The sequence below is a fragment of the Lissotriton vulgaris genome, chromosome 4_1 (genome assembly GCF_964263255.1).
Source record: "Lissotriton vulgaris chromosome 4_1, aLisVul1.2, whole genome shotgun sequence".
In the NCBI taxonomy this organism is placed as follows: domain Eukaryota; kingdom Metazoa; phylum Chordata; class Amphibia; order Caudata; family Salamandridae; genus Lissotriton; species Lissotriton vulgaris.
The window spans coordinates 1,594,186,574-1,594,205,619 of record NC_141691.1 but is presented as its reverse complement, the minus strand read 5'-3'; the positions used below and the strand labels follow the sequence as shown (position 1 = coordinate 1,594,205,619).

At 41.3% G+C, this 19,046-nt stretch overlaps 1 protein-coding gene across 1 annotated transcript in view; it reads left to right on the top strand.

The window, feature by feature from the left end:
- Nucleotides 1-18,594, top strand: part of CPA6 (carboxypeptidase A6) — a 509,933-nt gene extending 491,339 nt beyond the window's left edge. The window contains exon 11 of the mRNA XM_086918015.1: nt 18,195-18,594. Coding sequence (XP_086774141.1) covers nt 18,195-18,382 — 188 coding nt within the window. The 3' untranslated portion in view covers nt 18,383-18,594. The remainder of the gene's footprint in view (nt 1-18,194) is intronic.
- Nucleotides 18,595-19,046: the final 452 nt, after the last annotated feature.

Genomic DNA, 19,046 nt, shown 5'->3' with positions numbered 1-19,046 from the left:
ACATGACCCGGGGCGCGTAGCGTTAGCTAACTATAACGTGGGAATTTCAATGGTTTTATGTCAGTAAAATTTCCAGCTAACTATAACTGGTGTGAAACCTATGTTTTTTCAGTGAATTTAATAGGTTTTTTAAATGCTAATTCCTAACTATAACTGGTGTGAAACCTATGTTTTTTTCAGTGAATTTCAAAGGTTTTTTAAATGCTAATTCCTAATTATAACTGGTGTGAAACCTATGTTTTATTCAGTGAATATATATATATATATATATATATATATAGATATATATATAGATAGATATATATATATAGATATATATATAAACGTTACTCACCCTCTGAAGGAAAGCCGGGACACTGTATTCCGCGGTCCACCTCCGGGTCAGAGGCAGCCCTGTTACCAATACTTCTCACAGTGCAAAAAAGCACGCGTGCACTCCTCACAGTGAATTACGCCTCAGTCCAATGAATTGCAAAAAGACAGAAAACACCCTAGGGTGCTTTCTTTGGCTACATGCAAAAAAAGAATCGTCTTTTTTGCAATTCATTGGACTGAAGCGTAATTCACTGTGAGGAGTGCACGCATGCTTTTTTGCACTGTGAGAAGTATATATATATAAATAAATGCTTTTAAACATGGAAGGTGAGCGACTCAATTATTCCCCTGTTGAGGAACTGTGTATATATATATATATATATATATATATATATATATATATATATATATATATATATATATATATATCTTATCAAAGAAACTCTGCTCGTCGTACCGTTCACTTACGATTTGGAAAAAATTGACCCTATAGAACTGGTACTGATATTTTGATGCCAACAATCCGCCATGACACGTTTCGGCCTGAACAGACCTTGAATACATGATATATATATATATATATATATATATATATATATATAACCACAGAAACGCCGTCTCCAACAGTTCATAAGACAGCAAGTCGAGGCCCAATCTGCATTTAAAGTGACATTTATTTAAGCGATCACACCCAACGCGTTTCGCAGCCTCAGCCGCTATATATATATATATATATATATATATATATATATATAGGAGATTTCTGGAGAGATCCAGAGTTTTTGAGCTGGGACGAATATTGTTTTCTAGAACAGGATCATCCGATGATACTCGTATTTTATAGGATACCAAAGGTTCATAAATATCTCATTAGGCCCCCTGGGAGACTTATAATATCTGCACAGAACAGTGTATTTGAGAATATATCGAAATACATCAATTATTTTTATAACCCTATTATCACCACTCTCCAATCCTACAATAAGGACACAGCGGTTTTTTTAAAGACACATATGTGTTGAAAAATGGAAGCAATATATGCTTTTAATGACAGTAATTGTTTCAACATTATATACCAGCATTAGACACCAGGATGGCCTTAGGGCTGCACATCATTTTCTCTGTATGAGACCCATAGGTTATACAGCACATAATAGAATGCTCTTAGAGATGATGGAGTGGTGTTTTGTTTAACCAAAAACAACTTTGTGTGTGACAGTCAGTTACTCCAGCAACAGAGAGGCACAGTTATGGGCACCTGCTTCTCCCCTAGCATTGCAAATTTTCATATGGGTTGGTGGGAGGAGCAGATGCTTGGGGGTATTGAAATTAAGCATTGGTCTGGAAATATTACAATGCGGCTGAGGTTCCTAGATGATCTGTTTGTGCTGTGGCAGGGCACTGCAACAGCAGCCTTCCTGTTTATGTCAGAGTTAAACAATAATTATCTCAATTTAAGATTTATAGGCAAAACAAGCAAGACGTCATTGAATTCCTTGATGTATCAATTCAGGTGGGGAGTGAGAAGTTGGAAACCTACAACGGGGAATATTATTCTTCATGCCAGAAATTTCCATCCTACCCTTTTAATAAGGAGTATCCCCTTTGAGGAATTTTATTCAGCCAAATGGGTTTGAAGTATCAAAGAGGACTACAATCTGATTGAATCAGGGATGATGGGATGTTTCATACAGAGAGGATATTCGTAAAGAATATTGAAAGCATCCTCAGTAGAGCTAGATCCCAGGACATGGAAAGGGCCCTCTTCAACCCCCTGAAGTCTGCGACAAATAAAAAAGTTTTAAAAGATTCTTCGCACAGATTTATTACTACATATAACTCTGAACCTGCTACAGTTCGGTCTGGCTTTACAAAAGCATTGGCATCTGATTAAGGAGGACCCTATAATAGGTCCTCTTGTTACTAAACTCCCACAGATCACATACAGAAAACCAAAATCACTGAGGCTTTGGTTAGGAGTGATCTCAGTGCTAAAACCACCAAAAAGATATGGCTTACCCCCAAGGATGGATTAAAAAAAATGCACCAGGTGCATTGCTTGCAAGAATGGAAAGAATTTGACCACACTACATACCCATGTTAAAAAGATCATCACGATCAAAGGTAATCTTACCTGTAAATCAATCTTTGTTGTATACATTCTCAAGTGCTCCTGTACAAAACTGTTTGTGGGTAGTACCACCCTACCCGTACATAAATGTATTTTACAACACATAAGAGCCATTGAGGGGAGATAGGGAGAAGTAGATATGACAATTGGAAACCTTTTTAATTTTGGAATTGGATAGTAATGAACTGCATTGCTTTAACATTAATGAGGAATGATACACCTGCCTCTACTAAAGCTTATACTCCTATGCAGGGCTTCCTCTGGGCGCTTTGAATGGTTATTTGTCTTTCATTTGACATATAAGTACATATTTTCTCCAGGATTGGTGTTGTTTTTTTAAAATAGTTTCCACTGATAGTTACAAGGCCACTCATTTTTACCAACATTGTTGGGCACTTACATTTCATCATTAGACCCAGTGGGTTCTAGCACACATATTAGTGAATGGTCAACTTTATTTTTATGTACTATTTGAGGTTTAATAATGATTTTACAGTCACCCACTTGGGTTTTTCTTTCCTGTTATTTTTGTACTATTAACCAGGTGAGTTGGCGTATATTGTTTTACGTTCAATTATAAAATAATGTGGCTAGATAACAGTTCATACTGGATACTATTTAAGTGCAAGAACATTATGTAATATTGAAGGAATTGTTGTCTCCTTGAGATCCTTGTATTTTAACATATGGGTTGGCACTGAGCACTTTAATGGTGAGTTGATCACGTAAGAGTTGGTATATTGGTGGCATTTAGCCACAATCAAGGTAGTAATTGTGTACCTGATTTTGATATTATAAGCATATTTGGAGGCCTATTCCGGTTCGGGAGAAAAAAACGTTGCACGAATCGTATTCCTAGCCGTCTCCGTACGAATGAAAAAAGACCGTCCGAGCTGCGTAGTATGATCAGTATCCCGAAAATACGTCCGAATATCAGCGAACCGTACGAACCATAATCGAAGAACCGTACGAAATGGTGTTGGACCTCAAACCGTACGATTTGTAAACATGCCGTACGACCAAACAAGCACGATCCAGACCGGGGACCGAGTACGCGATTTGTACTGGCAAACGTAGTCGCGCTTGAAGCATGATTCGTACGGAAAACATCGCAAATGAGCGAGCTACACCAACAAATACGAACCGCACACCCCTCAATAAAGCGTACGCGAACACCCCCCCAAACGACCCATATCAGCAAGCCACACCAACAAATACGAACCGCACACCCCTCAATAAATCGTACGCGAACCCCCACCCCGAAAACGGCCTGTATCAGCCAGCTGCACCAACAAATACGAACTGTACACCACTCAATAAAGCATACGCGAACACCCCGAAAACGTCCCGTATGAGCCAGCAGCACCAACAAATACGAACTGCACACACCCCACTAATAAAGCGCACGCGAACCCCTAAATCAGCACAAGGAGGGTGCAAACTAGTCGCACAACCCCACAAAACATGTCTCCTCTGCACCCACCCCCATACTGTCTGGGCAATGCTGGGAGTCCTCAGCACCCACCCCTCCTATGTCTGGGCACTGCTGGGAGTCCTCTGCACCCACAACCATACTGTCTGGGCACTGCTGGGAGTCCTGTGCACCCACCCCCATACTGTCTGTACACTGCTGGGAGTCCTGTGCACCCACCCCTCCTATGTATTGGCACTGCTGGGAGTCCTCTGCACCCACCCCCTAAACTGTTGGGCACCACTGGGCACTGCTGGGAGTCCTCAGTACCCACCACCAATACTGTTAGGCACTGCTGGGAGTCTTTTCCACCAACCACTCAGATGTGACGCACCGTACACATACATTACAGACGTGTGTGCGTCACTTATCACTATTGCAATGGTCATATGCGCTAGCGTGTGGCACACCGCACCCCGACATTAATGGCGTATATGCGGCATGTTTCACTATTGCAATGGTGATGTGCGCGTGTGGCGCACCGTACAGATATACTTCGGTTGTTGCGGTACGTTGTAATCACCGTCTGCGCTGTCGTCAGTTTCTATGTACGAGGTCGTAGGCGTACAGGGCTGGGATGACAGGGACGATGGGGTTCATGTTGTATATGTCGCGTACCGGGGTGCGGTTTGGGCCGGACTCTGCTTTTACGGCTGTTTTCAGCTCCCGTAGCAGAAGGGTCGTACGGAGTGTCGTCAACACGGGTCATACTTCCTGGTCCGGATATAGCGGCCTATTTACGCTCGGACGTAGTGTACCGCGTCACCCGGATACAATCCGTATGTACTTTCTAGTTGTACGGTGTTTGGTACGAGTCGTATGGAGTAGCGCTTTGGGTTAGGATCGTACTTGCTCGTACGTACGGGGACCTTGTAGGTGTATGATTCGTACGGGAGAAACGCTCCATACAGCTAATCAGAGCGCTTTTTCCTGAATCGGAATCGACCCCTTGGTGTCCTTATATTTTGAACTTTGGATTTGATCAAAATAGTGATTCCCCCTTTTTGCCCCTGTAATTATTTTATTATGATCTGTCACTGTTTTAGACATTCGTAGAATTTAATGTTTTATTTGTTTTCTACTTATTGAATGTGGCGCTGTCCCCAACTGTGGTAATTTTTATCATTGATTTATTACAACTGTTTTGGAGGGCATTGGGGGACTAAAAGGAGAGATTATTTGTGGAATCAGTGTTTTCATATGATTTTTTGCACGTTATAGGATGGCGCAGACCAGCCTCGAGTGACCTCCGCCGCAAATTCCTTCTTTTGTGTTTATTTCATTTGATACATTTAATAAAGAGAGAAAACGGTGCTCGCTGTCGTGAGCAAGGTTGTAGGCAACAACCACAATGCGTAGACCTGTCATTGCTTGAGTAATGAATCTTTGGAAACCACCGTGAAGGGTTGTTCACATCCTTGTTGAGGCTCAGAGATAACTGGATATATATATATGTGTGTGTGTGTATGTATATGTGTAAATACATACATATATGTGTAAATACATATATATATGTGTATCACTGACAAAATATCGACGATTAAAATATCGACCTCCAGGAATATCGATGCAGAAATATCGAAGGCAAGAATATCGACATGCTATCTACAACATGGTAAGTACAAAAATATCGATGTTAAAAATATTGTTTTTTTCTGTAAAAATATCAATGTAAAATAAAGTAAATAACACTAATCAATAAAATTAACATAGTTAAAAATATCTAATAATGTTTAAAATTAATAAATGCATATAAAATAATAAAACATTAATTAAACATATACAGAAAATATATAATATATACGCACTTAACAATAAGTTGTAATACTTATTTTAATAATTTATAAATTAATAAAAAATATTATAAATTACAAATACATTTACAAACATAAAACATAAACATAACTAAAAAGTAAAGAATTATGTTTAATACATTTAAAAATTAAATATACCTTTAATATTTTTCAAATTAATTATATATCTATATTATCTGGAGGCCGGAGATTTGCTCACCTGGCCCCCAAGCTTTGGAACTCTTTCCCTCTCCCCCTCAAAATTTCCAACTCCCTAACCCTCTTTCGCAAGTCTTTAAAAACCTGGCTCTTTCCCCAATCTGTCTAGTCTCTCTGCTTTCTGTACTCTTTACCAGCGCCAGGAAACCCATGGTGTCAGCGCGCTTTATAAGTTCCCCCTACGATACGATACGCTACGATACGATATACTACATTATCTACATTTATACAAAAAAAATTAAATAACTGAATAAATAAAAATACTATTCAAAATCCATAAGTAAAAAAAACATTAATAAAAATGTTGGATAGCATAGAACTTAAAATTACCATTTCCACTCCAGAGAGCACAATTGTAGAGAAACCGTTGTATAAGTGTAGAGGTAAAAATTACTATTCCAACTCCAGAGAGTGCAACAATAGGGAAAACATTGGATAGCATAGGGGTAAAAATTACTATTCCAACTCCAGAGAGTGCAACAGTAGGGAAAACATTGGATAGCATAGGGGTAAAAATTACTATTCCAACTCCAGAGAGTGCAACAGTAGGGAAAACATTGGATAGCGTAGGGGTAAATATTACTATTTCAACTCCAGAGAGTGCAACAATAGGGAAAACATTGGATAGCATAGGGGTAAAAATTACTATTCCAACTCCAGAGAGTGCAACAGTAGGGAAAACATTGGATAGCATAGGGGTAAAAATTACTATTCCAACTCCAGAGAGTGCAACAGTAGGGAAAACATTGGATAGCGTAGGGGTAAATATTACTATTTCAACTCCAGAGAGTGCAACAGTAGGGAAAACGTTGGATAGCGTAGGGGTGTACCGAACAGGAACCAAGTAGGTTTTCGGTCCGATGAGCAGAAGCCACAAATGAAGTGAGCTGGGCTCTTGGAACCCGGACGCCCATGTAGCGGTTTTGTACCGCTCGCAAAGTTTTTTCTTCCAGACCGGGGAGAAGACCATTGACCTTTTGTTAAGGCCCACAATTTTGTGGACACGTTTTTCTTTGTGATCGAGGGCAGGCCGTACCTTAGCAAGTACGTACCATCCAGGTCACTATTTCTGGTCCTGACGAAAACCCATAATCATTTGATGGTTGAAACATGTAGACCTATTTTCTTTTCTTCTGTAATAAATCACATAGCACACTTTCGCTATTTTTAAAACACTACACGTCTTTAGACACCAAAGTCTTCCTAATTAGGCATAGGTGTCACACTACTTTTTTATGGGGTTCAAACACTCAGGAATAAACTCTTGCAGTGAGCAGTACTTGAACCCTTTTTAAACCACTTCCCCTCTTTTAAAGTTATTACACATATAAATAAAGAAAAAACCCGCTCCACTGTAACCAAGTGTCGAAGCACACCCTGTTGGCACTCGGCCTTCGGGGTGGGACCCCAGTGATGAAGCATGTCACCAACCAGGTTGGTGAGTGAGGGGTCTTCAAAAAGGACTTGCGCTGTCCTGCTAAGGTTGGGCACATTGTGCTTTGAATGAGCCTTAAGCTCTAAGTACAGAGTTTCTCTGCTACCTATCCAGGGGGTACTCCTCCTTTGTTTGCTTATCTATAACAGTAGGGGACCAGGAGTTCCAACCTCACAGACTAATACCCTTACTCTCTCAATGTTTTGAAGTAAAAATTACTATTCCAACTCCAGAGAGTGCAACAGTTGGGAAAGCGTTGGATAGCGTAGGGGTAAAAATTACTATTCCCACTCCAAACAGTGCAACAGTAGGGAAAACATTGGATAGCGTAGGGGTAAAAATTACTATTCCAACTCCAGAGAGTACAACAGTAGGGAAAGTGTTAGATAGCGGGTAGGTAAAATTTACTATTCCCACTCCAGTGAGTGCAACAGTAGGGAAAACATTGGATAGCGTAGGGGTAAAAATTACTATTCCAACTCCAGTGAGTGCAACGGTAGGGAAAGCGTTGAATAGCGTAGGGGTAAAAATTACTATTCCCACTCCAGAGAATGCAACAGTAGAGAAAACGTTGGACAGCGTAGGGGTAAAAATTACTATTCCAACTCCAGAGAGTGCAACAGTAGGGAAAACGTTGGATAGCGTAGAGGTAAAAATTACTATTCCAACTCCAGAGAGTGCAACAGTAGGGAAAGCGTTGGATAGCGTAGGGGTAAAAATTACTATTCCAACTCCAGAGAGTGCAACAGTAGGAAAAGCGTTGGATAGCGTAGGGGTAAAAATTATTATTCCAACTCCAGAGAGTGCAACAGTAGGGAAAGCGTTGGATAGCGTAGGGGTAAAAATTACTATTCCAACTCCAGAGAGTGCAACAGTAGGGAAAACGTTGGATAGCGTAGGGGTAAAAATTACTATTCCAACTCCAGAGAGTGCAAAAGTAGGGAAAGCATTGGATAGCATAGAAGTTAAATATAACATACTTATAAATAATTGTTGTAAATAAAATAAGTGTAAGTTTTAAATAACTCTACATCATTTGCAAATACCCATTATTAATTACTAAAAACATAATTAAAATTGAATAATTAATTAACAATTAATTAAAAATAAATAATAAATAATATTTTAGAAATATAAATGACCAAATAATAAATATTGAACACTGACATATTTTTCAAAACAAAAAACATATTATTTAAAAATTGATTAACAATTAAAAAATGGTAAACAATTTTTTTTTAAATAAAAAATATTTTTAATGAAAAATTATTTACCAATTAATAAAATGAATTTCCAAGTAATAGAAAGTAATTAACAATTAAAAATATCAATTACCAATTAAAAAAAATAATTACCAATAAAAAATGTAATTACCAATTAAAAAATTTAATTACCAATTACAAACCTTAATTACCAATTAAAAAAATTAATTGCCCATTAAAAAATGTAATTACCAATAACAAACCTTAATTACTAATTAAAAAAATAATTGCCAATTAAAAAATGTCTACTAATAACAAACCTTAATTACCAATAAAAAAAATTAATTAGCAATTAATAGGATTAATTACCAATTAATATTTAAATATAAATAAAATAATTATCAATATCAATTAAAAATAAATAATTACTTAATTACAATTAAATTACTTCCCACCCAATTTCCCTATAAACCCACAACCTGCTACAGAACTTAAACGCAAAAATTAATTACAATTAATTTACAATTACTAAAGATTAATAATTAAATTACTATAATTAAATTACTTCCCACCCTATTCCTCTATAAACCCACAACTTGCTCAGTACTAAAACATAAAATTAAATTAAATATAACATTTTTAATATATAAAAAATAGTACACATGTAATTTAAAACAAATAAAAAACTTAACAAAAACATATATCACATACATATAAAATACATAATAAAATACATAACAACAAACAAATATCGATATTAGTAACATCGAAATTAGTAACATCGATATAATTGATATCGATATTACTAACTTCGATATTACTTACATCGATATAAAAAAATCGATATTACTTACCTTAGGGTCGCTAGTCTGTCCAACGATATTCTTGACCTCGATATTCTTCACCTTCAATATTTTTAACTCAATATTAATGTTGGTCGATAATTTGGAATCGATATTTTGACTGAGCACCTACATATGTATATGTATGAATACATACATTTGTTTGTATTTATACATATTCACACATGACAAAGTGGTTCACTGACTTGGAAGGGATGGTCAGACTGCATCCATTACAGAACCATGATCACTGAAGTACGAGGGCACAAAATGGTACACTCATAAAATGTAAATCCATGGTTTAGTCCAGGTTCAGTTAAGAGACTTGCATGCTAGGTGTTCCTGCCAATCCCCATTAAGCATGGCCAACAGGCAGGCGCAGTCGAGATTGTTTATCTGTGGTGGGTTGGTCACTTGAAGGGGGTTGGCCATAGTGCTTGGCCCACAGCAGGGTTCCCCTGACTAAAGCCAGGGCCAGGACAAAGGGATTGGGGATACCTTCATGGATTATGGCTGTGGAAGGCCATTAAAAAAGGTGAAATTCATTGCAAAAAACTTCTGTCAAAGTGAAGTTATGGTTGGAATTGATAATAAGACCTAACATATGTGTCCAAAAACATTTGAAGATCATTTAAAAAAAAAAAACTAGTTAAAGAGTTACAAAGGGCGTGGCCATGCCAGTGACCAAGATAGCATATAGGTGTGAAGCTCCGGAATCATTAGCCCACCATCGCGGCTTTCAGGCTTAAATACTGCAGCCCTCAGCACCGACACTGCCTGTGATGCTGGTTGAGCTGTCAGTGAGCTCTCCCCTGCTCCTTACCCCTAGATGTGGAGATGCCGGGCTGGGACATCCAGCCATGCGGACGAGCCCAGCCCTCCACGAATGACCTACGGCGACAGGGGCCGCAGGCGAACCTGAGGAACGAGCTATTGAGCCCTGCTGGGCCCTCCCTGGCTACACCAACAATGACGAGGGCCATCAGATTGGAGCTGCCTGTACTCCTGACTGGCGGGGCCGTCCTGCTGGGACAGCAGCTGCCGCTGTTCATATTCCTGCTGTACGGCCAGCTGGGGACTCGCTGGGCGGCGATGATCCACACCCCTGCTAGACCTCCTCTTCGGGACAGCTGCGGCCCCTGAATTGGTGTGACGCGGGCCGCATCTTGAATATTGAGAGCATATGAGGACGGAGGGACATGTCCTGGTGTGATTAACCGCTGGCCGGTTCTGCTGGACGTGTGAGGTGAGTGCGCTGCCTGCGGTCTAACAAACGGATCCTCATTGGCCCAGCTAGTGAGCACCATTGGCGCTTCCTGCACCTGGTGACCCCCTGTTCCTGCGCTCCGGCCCTGTGGGATTCTTGGGCTGACCCTTGGCTGTTATATACTACGCACTGTGGGCACACTGCTCTAGGTCACTACGCTCAGCAAACGTTTAGACTTCCTGGACATGCAACCCCCGTAGTACTGTGGGGACCGGCTCTCCCTTGAATCACCATCTATATACTACGCTATATACTACGCACTGTAGGAATACTGCTTTGGTCATTACACTCAGCAGGTGCCTAGACTTCCTGGACAGACAACCACTGTTGTACCGTGGGGACCAGCACTCCCTTGAATCACCATCTGCGGTGTCCTGCCCTTTAGGTGCTACACGAGACCCCTTCCCCAAGGTTTTCAACACTTTGCTCAGGGGAAGAGGTGTGGCGTCGTGGCCAGGGTGACAGGCGCTGGACGCTGGGGATCATGGTTTGACCCCTGGCTCCGGCGGCAGGGGTTTACCCAGCACATTTCGACTCTGGGCAATAGCTTGCTTAATCTTCCCAACGGCCCCCAGCGCCGAGATACCCCTTTGGGGGTGAATTGTGCGCTATACAAGTACTGGATTTACATTTACATTTTGCCATCCTGCTGAAACAGAGAACCGCCTCTTGCATACGCACAGTGCTCATTTGGATTCCCCTGTGCTGGCCCTGTTAGCCATAGGAAGATATGGGTAGGGGAGACTCAAGGCAATCTGAGAGGCCAGGGGCCATTTCTGATGCTCTTTGTGTTTTTTTTAATACATATTCAGTATAGAACACTAAATAATTGGTTTTCCCGACAGAACCATTTTTCATCCATTTCATAAACCCCCAGGGTCTGAGGGACACAGGGGTACTCCTTTACAGCTCCTGTAGCCAGGGAACAGGGCCCACTACACCATCAAGGAGCTGCCATTTCCATATATCCCGACTTCACTTTGATGGTACAGGATGTGCAACATAAATTTCAAGACACCAAAACCCTCTTGCGCAAAACAGGCATTAAATATGGCATGCTATGCCTGGCCAAGCTCTGTGTGGAGGTATATTTCAAGGCCAGAATATTTGAATCTCCAACTGAAGTGCTCTCCTTTTGTTGAAAACTCTTGCATGATGTTGCACGTTCACCGTGTTTGTCCCCGGGCCCTGCTCCAACTGGCTCCGAAGACTCACATCAAGAGGATCCCCTTTCCTCTGGCTAATTCAACCATTACTGGACCCCCCGGCCTGGAGCCCCTGGAAGTTCTTCCAATAAACGGCTCATCCTCATCCTGTTCACTTCACCAGCCCATATGGGACACATTTGTTTAGCCTGTAGTCATATATTGAAATATATTAGATATGTATCTTAATGGACTTCGTTTGCTGATGCGTTGATCGCCCTCAAGGTGTTTTCCATGTTTTGACCTACATGAACTCTGTTCTGTTATTGGTTATTAGGGATTCACTGAGCTGTTTGTTTCTCTGTGTGGGTGGGGGGTGGTGTTGGGCTTCCTTGTCTCGAAGGGTATTGTTTGAAGTTTCTCTTTTATTATTTCTTACATCGACTTGGAAGGTATTGAGATTACCGTCTGTCACACTATGCAGATCACATTGTTTTTATATCACTCATGACAACCTTGGGCAGAGCCTCCTTTGCTGAGATAATGTTTCTCACATAGATCGTTAGAGGCTTAAACAACCCCACAAAGGCAAACAAGTAATGGCTTACCTTAGTAGCCTTTGCAGGATATCCCTTCATTTGTGCAAACATGGGGAACCCATAGGTTTTTCTCCAATTACAGTACCTAATCACGGGGCGTGTGCACACTTATCAACAGAAGCATCCCCTTCCACCTTATTAACAGTTTCATTTATAAGGAAGGTAGATATGTGGTATTAGAGAGTCGATTAGCTGATCTCTATGTATTGCTCGTGAAGGTATATGCTCCAAATGTGGACTGTCCAGATTTCTTCCATGAGCTCTCATCCATAATGGAATGGATCAATGCTTCCTTAGTCATATTAGGTGAGGATTTAAATATGGTACATAACCCGACACTACAGGAGCCGCTGGTGTTGGCAAAACCCAAGCTGCTAAGATATTCCAAGATATCCAAGATACCTATTGCTTTACTGAAGCATACATTGCACCACTCCAGCATACACTTTCTACTCTGCACCTCACTCTGTGTGGACACTCATTGATTACTGGTATTTGTCAGCTGTGACTCTTCCGTGGTTGCAGGTCATACAACATCTACCTCATACCATCTCAGACCATTCCCCAGTTAAGATGACCCTCCGCATTCCACTAGGCAGGATTGGAAAGGAGGTGGTGCTTCCCCAGCACCTCCCTTCTGGAAACCGTATTCCGCTCTGAACTAAGTGAATTCTATATTGGAATATTCTGAATTTAATACTGGCTCAGTCCTTATGGGAAGCCTTCAAGGTATATATTCAGGGAATATGTATTTCCAAACACTTTGGTCCTCTTAGATATCTGAAACAGCATAGTGCGGATGGAAGCTAAGTTGAGGGCTCTAGATGAAGCCACTATGCAGGAAAAGGAAAGATACTGACATGCTGCAGCGATCTAAATTACTGAATAAATTCCGTTCATTGGCTGGAAAGGTGACCACATTCCTGGGCACATTTTTTCTGTCCGCCAATATGGAAAGAACAAACTCCCGGAATGCACCCTGGCACGACTCCTTCAATTGAGCCGAAATCCGTGATTAGTATCTGAGCTGCTTCTTGTTACCAGTAATTCTGATGTGACTCAGGCCCTACAATGATATTATGAGCAGCTATGGAAAGAGAGGATGCTAGAGCAGCATATTTAGTGGAAATTGCAATGGTATGGATCACTGATGCCCAAAGGCAATTTCTAGGTGCACCTATCTCTGCGGAGGTCGCCCAAGCCATAGATGCCTTAGATGGCACTAAAGCTCCTGGCTTAGATGGCCTGAGAGTTGCGTTTTTTAAGGCAAATAAACCCATTCTCATCCCCCACCTCTTGGACATGTACTCCGAAAGCCTTGAGGAGGGTGTGCTACTGCGTTCACTTAGAAAGCGGTAATTACTCTACTGTTAAAACCTGGCAAAGACTCCCGACTATGTGCCTCATATTATCCACTGTCCCTCCCAAACTTTGACAATATAATACTGGCCAAAATACTTGCCACTAGATTGGCTTTACTGATGGCTCAGATTATATCACCTGTACAAATAGAGTCTGTACCACACAGGTCCACCTCCTTTAATATCCTTACAGTCTTTGCAGTTCTAAATCGAGTCTCTCCTGACCTTTGAGCTATTGGACACGGAAAAGGCTTTTGACTCCCTGGAATGGCCTTTCCTCCAGGCGACGCTGCACAAACTTGGGCTCCACACTGCTCCACTAGCGGGGCTCTGGCTTAATAGCACGATTACTGTCACGTTCACAATAGCCGGGGGCACGAGACAGGGTTGCCCCCCGTCCCCCCTCCTATTCATAATTGCCATGGATCCATTAGGTGCGTCACCTGCAGGAGAAACATCTACACCGTAGCCTCTGATTCTGCCCTGGTTGGCTCTGTATATCCATGTATGTGTACGACATTTGATTATTTAACTCTAATCCGGCTTATATTCTCACATCTGTCATACGGTAAATCTTTTTATTTGGGGGGTTCTCTGGCCTCCATATCAATTGGGCAAAATCTGAGTTGTTTCCTCTTACAGATGTCACCACAAGGTTGCCCTGAGAATACCCACTCCAATGGTGCGACAACTCTACCAAGTATCTCGGTATTATGATCAATAAAACTAAGGAGCAGGTAGTTTGTTTAAACTACGGTCCGGCCATTGAGAAGCTCACAATCCAAGTGCGCCTCCCTCTCTCCATGGCTGGCCGGATATCCATCAGCAAGATGGTCGTTCTGCCTCAATTTTTGTATTTATTTTTAAACATCACCAAAGCCATCACCAATACTTTCTTCTGCACTCTTCGGGGATTGCTGCAATAGCTTATCTGAGCCGATCACAGATCCAGGATTCAGTGGCATACACTCATCCTCCCTTATGACAGGGGCAGGTTTGGGGTTCTTGATTTTCAAATATATTACTTAACCGCATTATGCCAGTTTGCGTCATACTGGTTTCACACAGACTACCCTGCTCAATACCTGAGCGGGATCAGGCAGAGGATATCCCTCTCTCTTCCTTTTAACCCTGTGGAATTAAGCTAGAGCCTGCAGACATACAAACACTGTCCACTACGAGCTGGGCTTGGCAGAAAAGTAATTGACTCCTAGGAAAGTGTCCCCTGTTCTCCCCCTACTCCCAGTAGCCAATAACCCCTGTAAATCCCCAACCCGGGAACTGGTGGGGCGATGTACACTTAGAAAATTTGACCTCCATACATTAGGAGATATTTTCCCAAATGGTCATATCATCTCTCATACGGATGATACAAGGTTTACACAAGCCACACAACTGGTTTCACACAGATGCCAGACTACCCTACTCAATACCTGAGCCGGATCAGGCTGAGGACACACCTCTCTCCTCCTTTTGACCCTGTGAAATTAAGCTAGAACCCATAGACATACAGACACTGTCCCCTACGAGATGGCTTGGCAGAAAAGTAATCGACTCCTGGGAAAGGGTCCCCTGTTCTCCCCCTACTCCCACTAGCCAATAACCCCTGGAAATCCCCAGCCCGGGAACTGGTGGTGCAACGTACACTTAGAACATTTTATCTCCATACAATGGGAGATATTTTCCCTAATGGTCATATCATCTCTCATACAGATTATATACGGTTTACACAAGCCACATAACTGGATCTATTTATAATGTGGCGGGTGCCGGCTGGATAAAGAATTGCACTATTGCTGTGAGCAGACCAAACTATGGAGCTCATTAGGATCGCGGACGGACTTGAGTCCGTCCGCGACCCCAGAGTAGGAGGGAACATCTGCATGGGCAGCGGCGTTCCCTCCGTGCAGATTAGGATGTGACCGCCAGGGTGGCAGTCACATCCTCTATCTTTAACATTGTGGCGGGTGCAGCTTCAAGCTGCACCCGCCGCAATGTTAAAAATGCATACATTGCATTTGCATGCAGAAAGGGGCAGGCACCGCACGGTGCCTGCCGATTTCTGCATACAAATGCAGGGGGGTACCATGGGTACCCCCCATGTGCACCCCCCACACCCCTTCACCAAGGGGGCCCACAACGGGCCCCCGAAGTCAAAGTCTGTATGCTTTCCCATGGCGGAAAAGCCGCCGTGGAAAAGCATCTCTTTTACACTATCCTAATATGGCTGGCGGTGTCTGATAGACACCGCCAGCCATGTTACAGCTTTTCCGCCGCGGTTGTAAGACAACCGCGGAGGAAAAGCGGCGAACTGAAACCAGGACCCATCAGCCATCCTAATGTGGCGGTGGGTCTTTGGTGGGTCCGCAGAGGATTTTCCGCATCCTCCGGGCCAGCGGTGGCTTCCGCCGGCCCGGAGGATGCGGAAAATCCTCCATCATAATCAACCCCTATATCTCCACATCACCGCCATAAGCGGCTTAATTTTAAATTCTTACAAAGGGCATACGTCATCCCCACCACGATCGCCAAAATAGACCCTGACAGATCCTCCAACTGGCCGAAATGTAACGCCCCTGATGCCGACTTTGCTCACCTCACATGGTCCTGCCCACATATTAGTCAATATTGGAGCACTATATTCAAGCACCTCTGACTAATGATTGACATTGCACTCCTCTCTGACCCCTTCCTAGCGCTCTTTAGGCTTTGTGGCAAACATTCCAAAATTGGTGCGCAGACACGGGCCATTGCACTATTACTCGCTAAATGGGAGATAGTGCTACATTGGAGTAACAGCATCAGGCCGACATTTTAGGCTTGGATAACAAACGCAGTCACTTGCAACTCTATGAGCAAAATCTATTCTACACTCCAACCTCCCATCTCCAGACCTGAGGATATCTGGCAGTCACTGCGGGACTACCTTCTAGCACACGACAACAACACCACCCCTTAAATGTGCACCGTAAATACATGCGAGCCTCACAACACCATGGAATGCTTGCAGAACTCCAACGATAATGCTGGACTGTTATCTATCTTTAACTACAGCTGTAATCCATGAGGGAATGATGTTTCTGTACTATACAATTTTGAATGCTCACCTTCCACTGGTAACACTATTTAATGTGCCTTAACCCATGTAATGGGTAATTTGTTTGTATATGATTATTTTGAAAATGTTATAAATAAAGTCTATTTTTTTAAGAGTTAAAGCACAACTATGGTTATGAATTAAACCCCAAAAAACAATGAAATTCACAAGTTATGGGGAAGAGTTGCAGCTTTTGACTTCTGCCGTTACTCTGATGACAGATTATAATTTTGACAGTGTCCGAGCTGAAAATAATAGTGTGTTATGAACCTTGTGTCCACACTCTGCTTGTAGGCAGGAAGCTGAATCTCTCCATGTCGTATAGAAAGGCACAGCTCGGTGACAGAGAGTTGCTAATCATCCAAACTGCTTGTTCATTGTCAGGCCTTGCCCTAACAAACACCTTAAAAACAATTCACAATATTGGAATGCTAATAGTTTCTAAATATGGCATGTGGTTGGATTTGGCCTTTTAAGCATGTGCTGAAGATATTCAATTCAAGCCCCTTGGCAAATGCTTTAGAGGCAGAGGCCTACTAAATCAAGGTGAATGTAAATTGCAAAAGTATATTTCTCAAGAATGACTGATTTGCTTTATATAACACAAATATCCTTATGTTCAGCTCAATCTCAAAATATATGTTCTTGCATTTTTAAAACAATGTTGGATCAGATTCCTAAACATTGGTAAGTACAGTAACACCTCTGACGCCTAACCTATGTATTCTAAAATACAGAGACATTTGTAAATATTAAGCTACTTCTGATTGTACTAGCAATGCTTGATGGGTGTTATACTTAGGAATAAGTGTAAGGTACAACATATAAAACAAGATAACATTAAGCTTTTCTATGTTTTTAGTGTGTCATGATCTTTAGAGTCCTCATTGATATGAACTTAGTTCTAAATGCGCTAATAATTTTGGGCCTGCTTTACAAAGCTTTTTCATTGAGTTGTTGTGACTACACTAAGGTGCAATTGAGTGTCTGATTTAGATTTGAGAGTAACAGAGAATCATCAGATTCCTTATAAATGCTAAATCAAGACGACAATTCACAGGCAGGCCTGTTCCTCATAATAGTAGTATAGTGGAAAGAATTCTGCAGTGGATTCACTTCCAAATTTAGCACTTCCTCCACAAATTAATTGATTTTCCACTACTATTCCACTCTAAATTATTCCTCAATTTCAACAAATGAGAGACACTTACACACAGAAAAAGGCTTTGTGAATTAGACTATTGTTTTCCACACAGGCCACTCTGATGATGAAATGTAATTCATGCAATAAATTCCAACACATCCATTTTGTTTCAGATGTGAGTTCTGGCAGTTCAATGGATTGGGCGTACAAGAATGGGATTCCATATTCATTTGCATTTGAATTGCGTGACACTGGACATTATGGCTTTCTACTTCCTGAATCTCTTATTAAACCAACTTGCACAGAAACAATGCTGGCCGTCAAAAATATTACAATGCGTCTGCTGAAGAAGTGCCGCTAAACGGATATTTGTATATATGTTTTACATTTGTATAATAAATTTAATGACAAATTATGTGTTTTTTAATCATTTAATATGGAGCAAATATCTTTCACACAATGTGAATTTAACGTGATTTGCACAGTGGACATCTCTTAAAATGATACTTGTAACAATTAGAAATATAAAACTTTTTTTCTGAAACGTTCAATAAAGGTGGCTGAAAATATTTATATTGCTTAACTGAATAAGAGTGTAATATTTCTGTTGACCATGTGTGTACAAGTTGGCTTGACATGTATTCCCTCCGGAAACAGTAGTCTGAATTTTTAAAAGAGTTTCTCTTTAGTGATAGTGACATGTTGTGTTTATGTAGAATTAGGATCACTAAAATAGTTGTGTAAGAGGATCATAAGGGCCACCTCCGTTCAGTACTAAATTAAATATTAGCCTTCTATTGTAAGAAGCACTATTTTGAATTCCACTGCCAATACCACTGAGATGCACACCAGCACAGAGCATACAAATTGGATGCCCTTCTGCTCAGAAGTAAATTTGTGAACAGTGTAGTATTGATAAGTGTATCACGCAATCCCCAGCATACACATTTTAATTACATCATCCTGAAATGTACATTTAGCCAGTCAGGGCAAGATTCATTAGATGGTGTGATTCTTTTACCCCC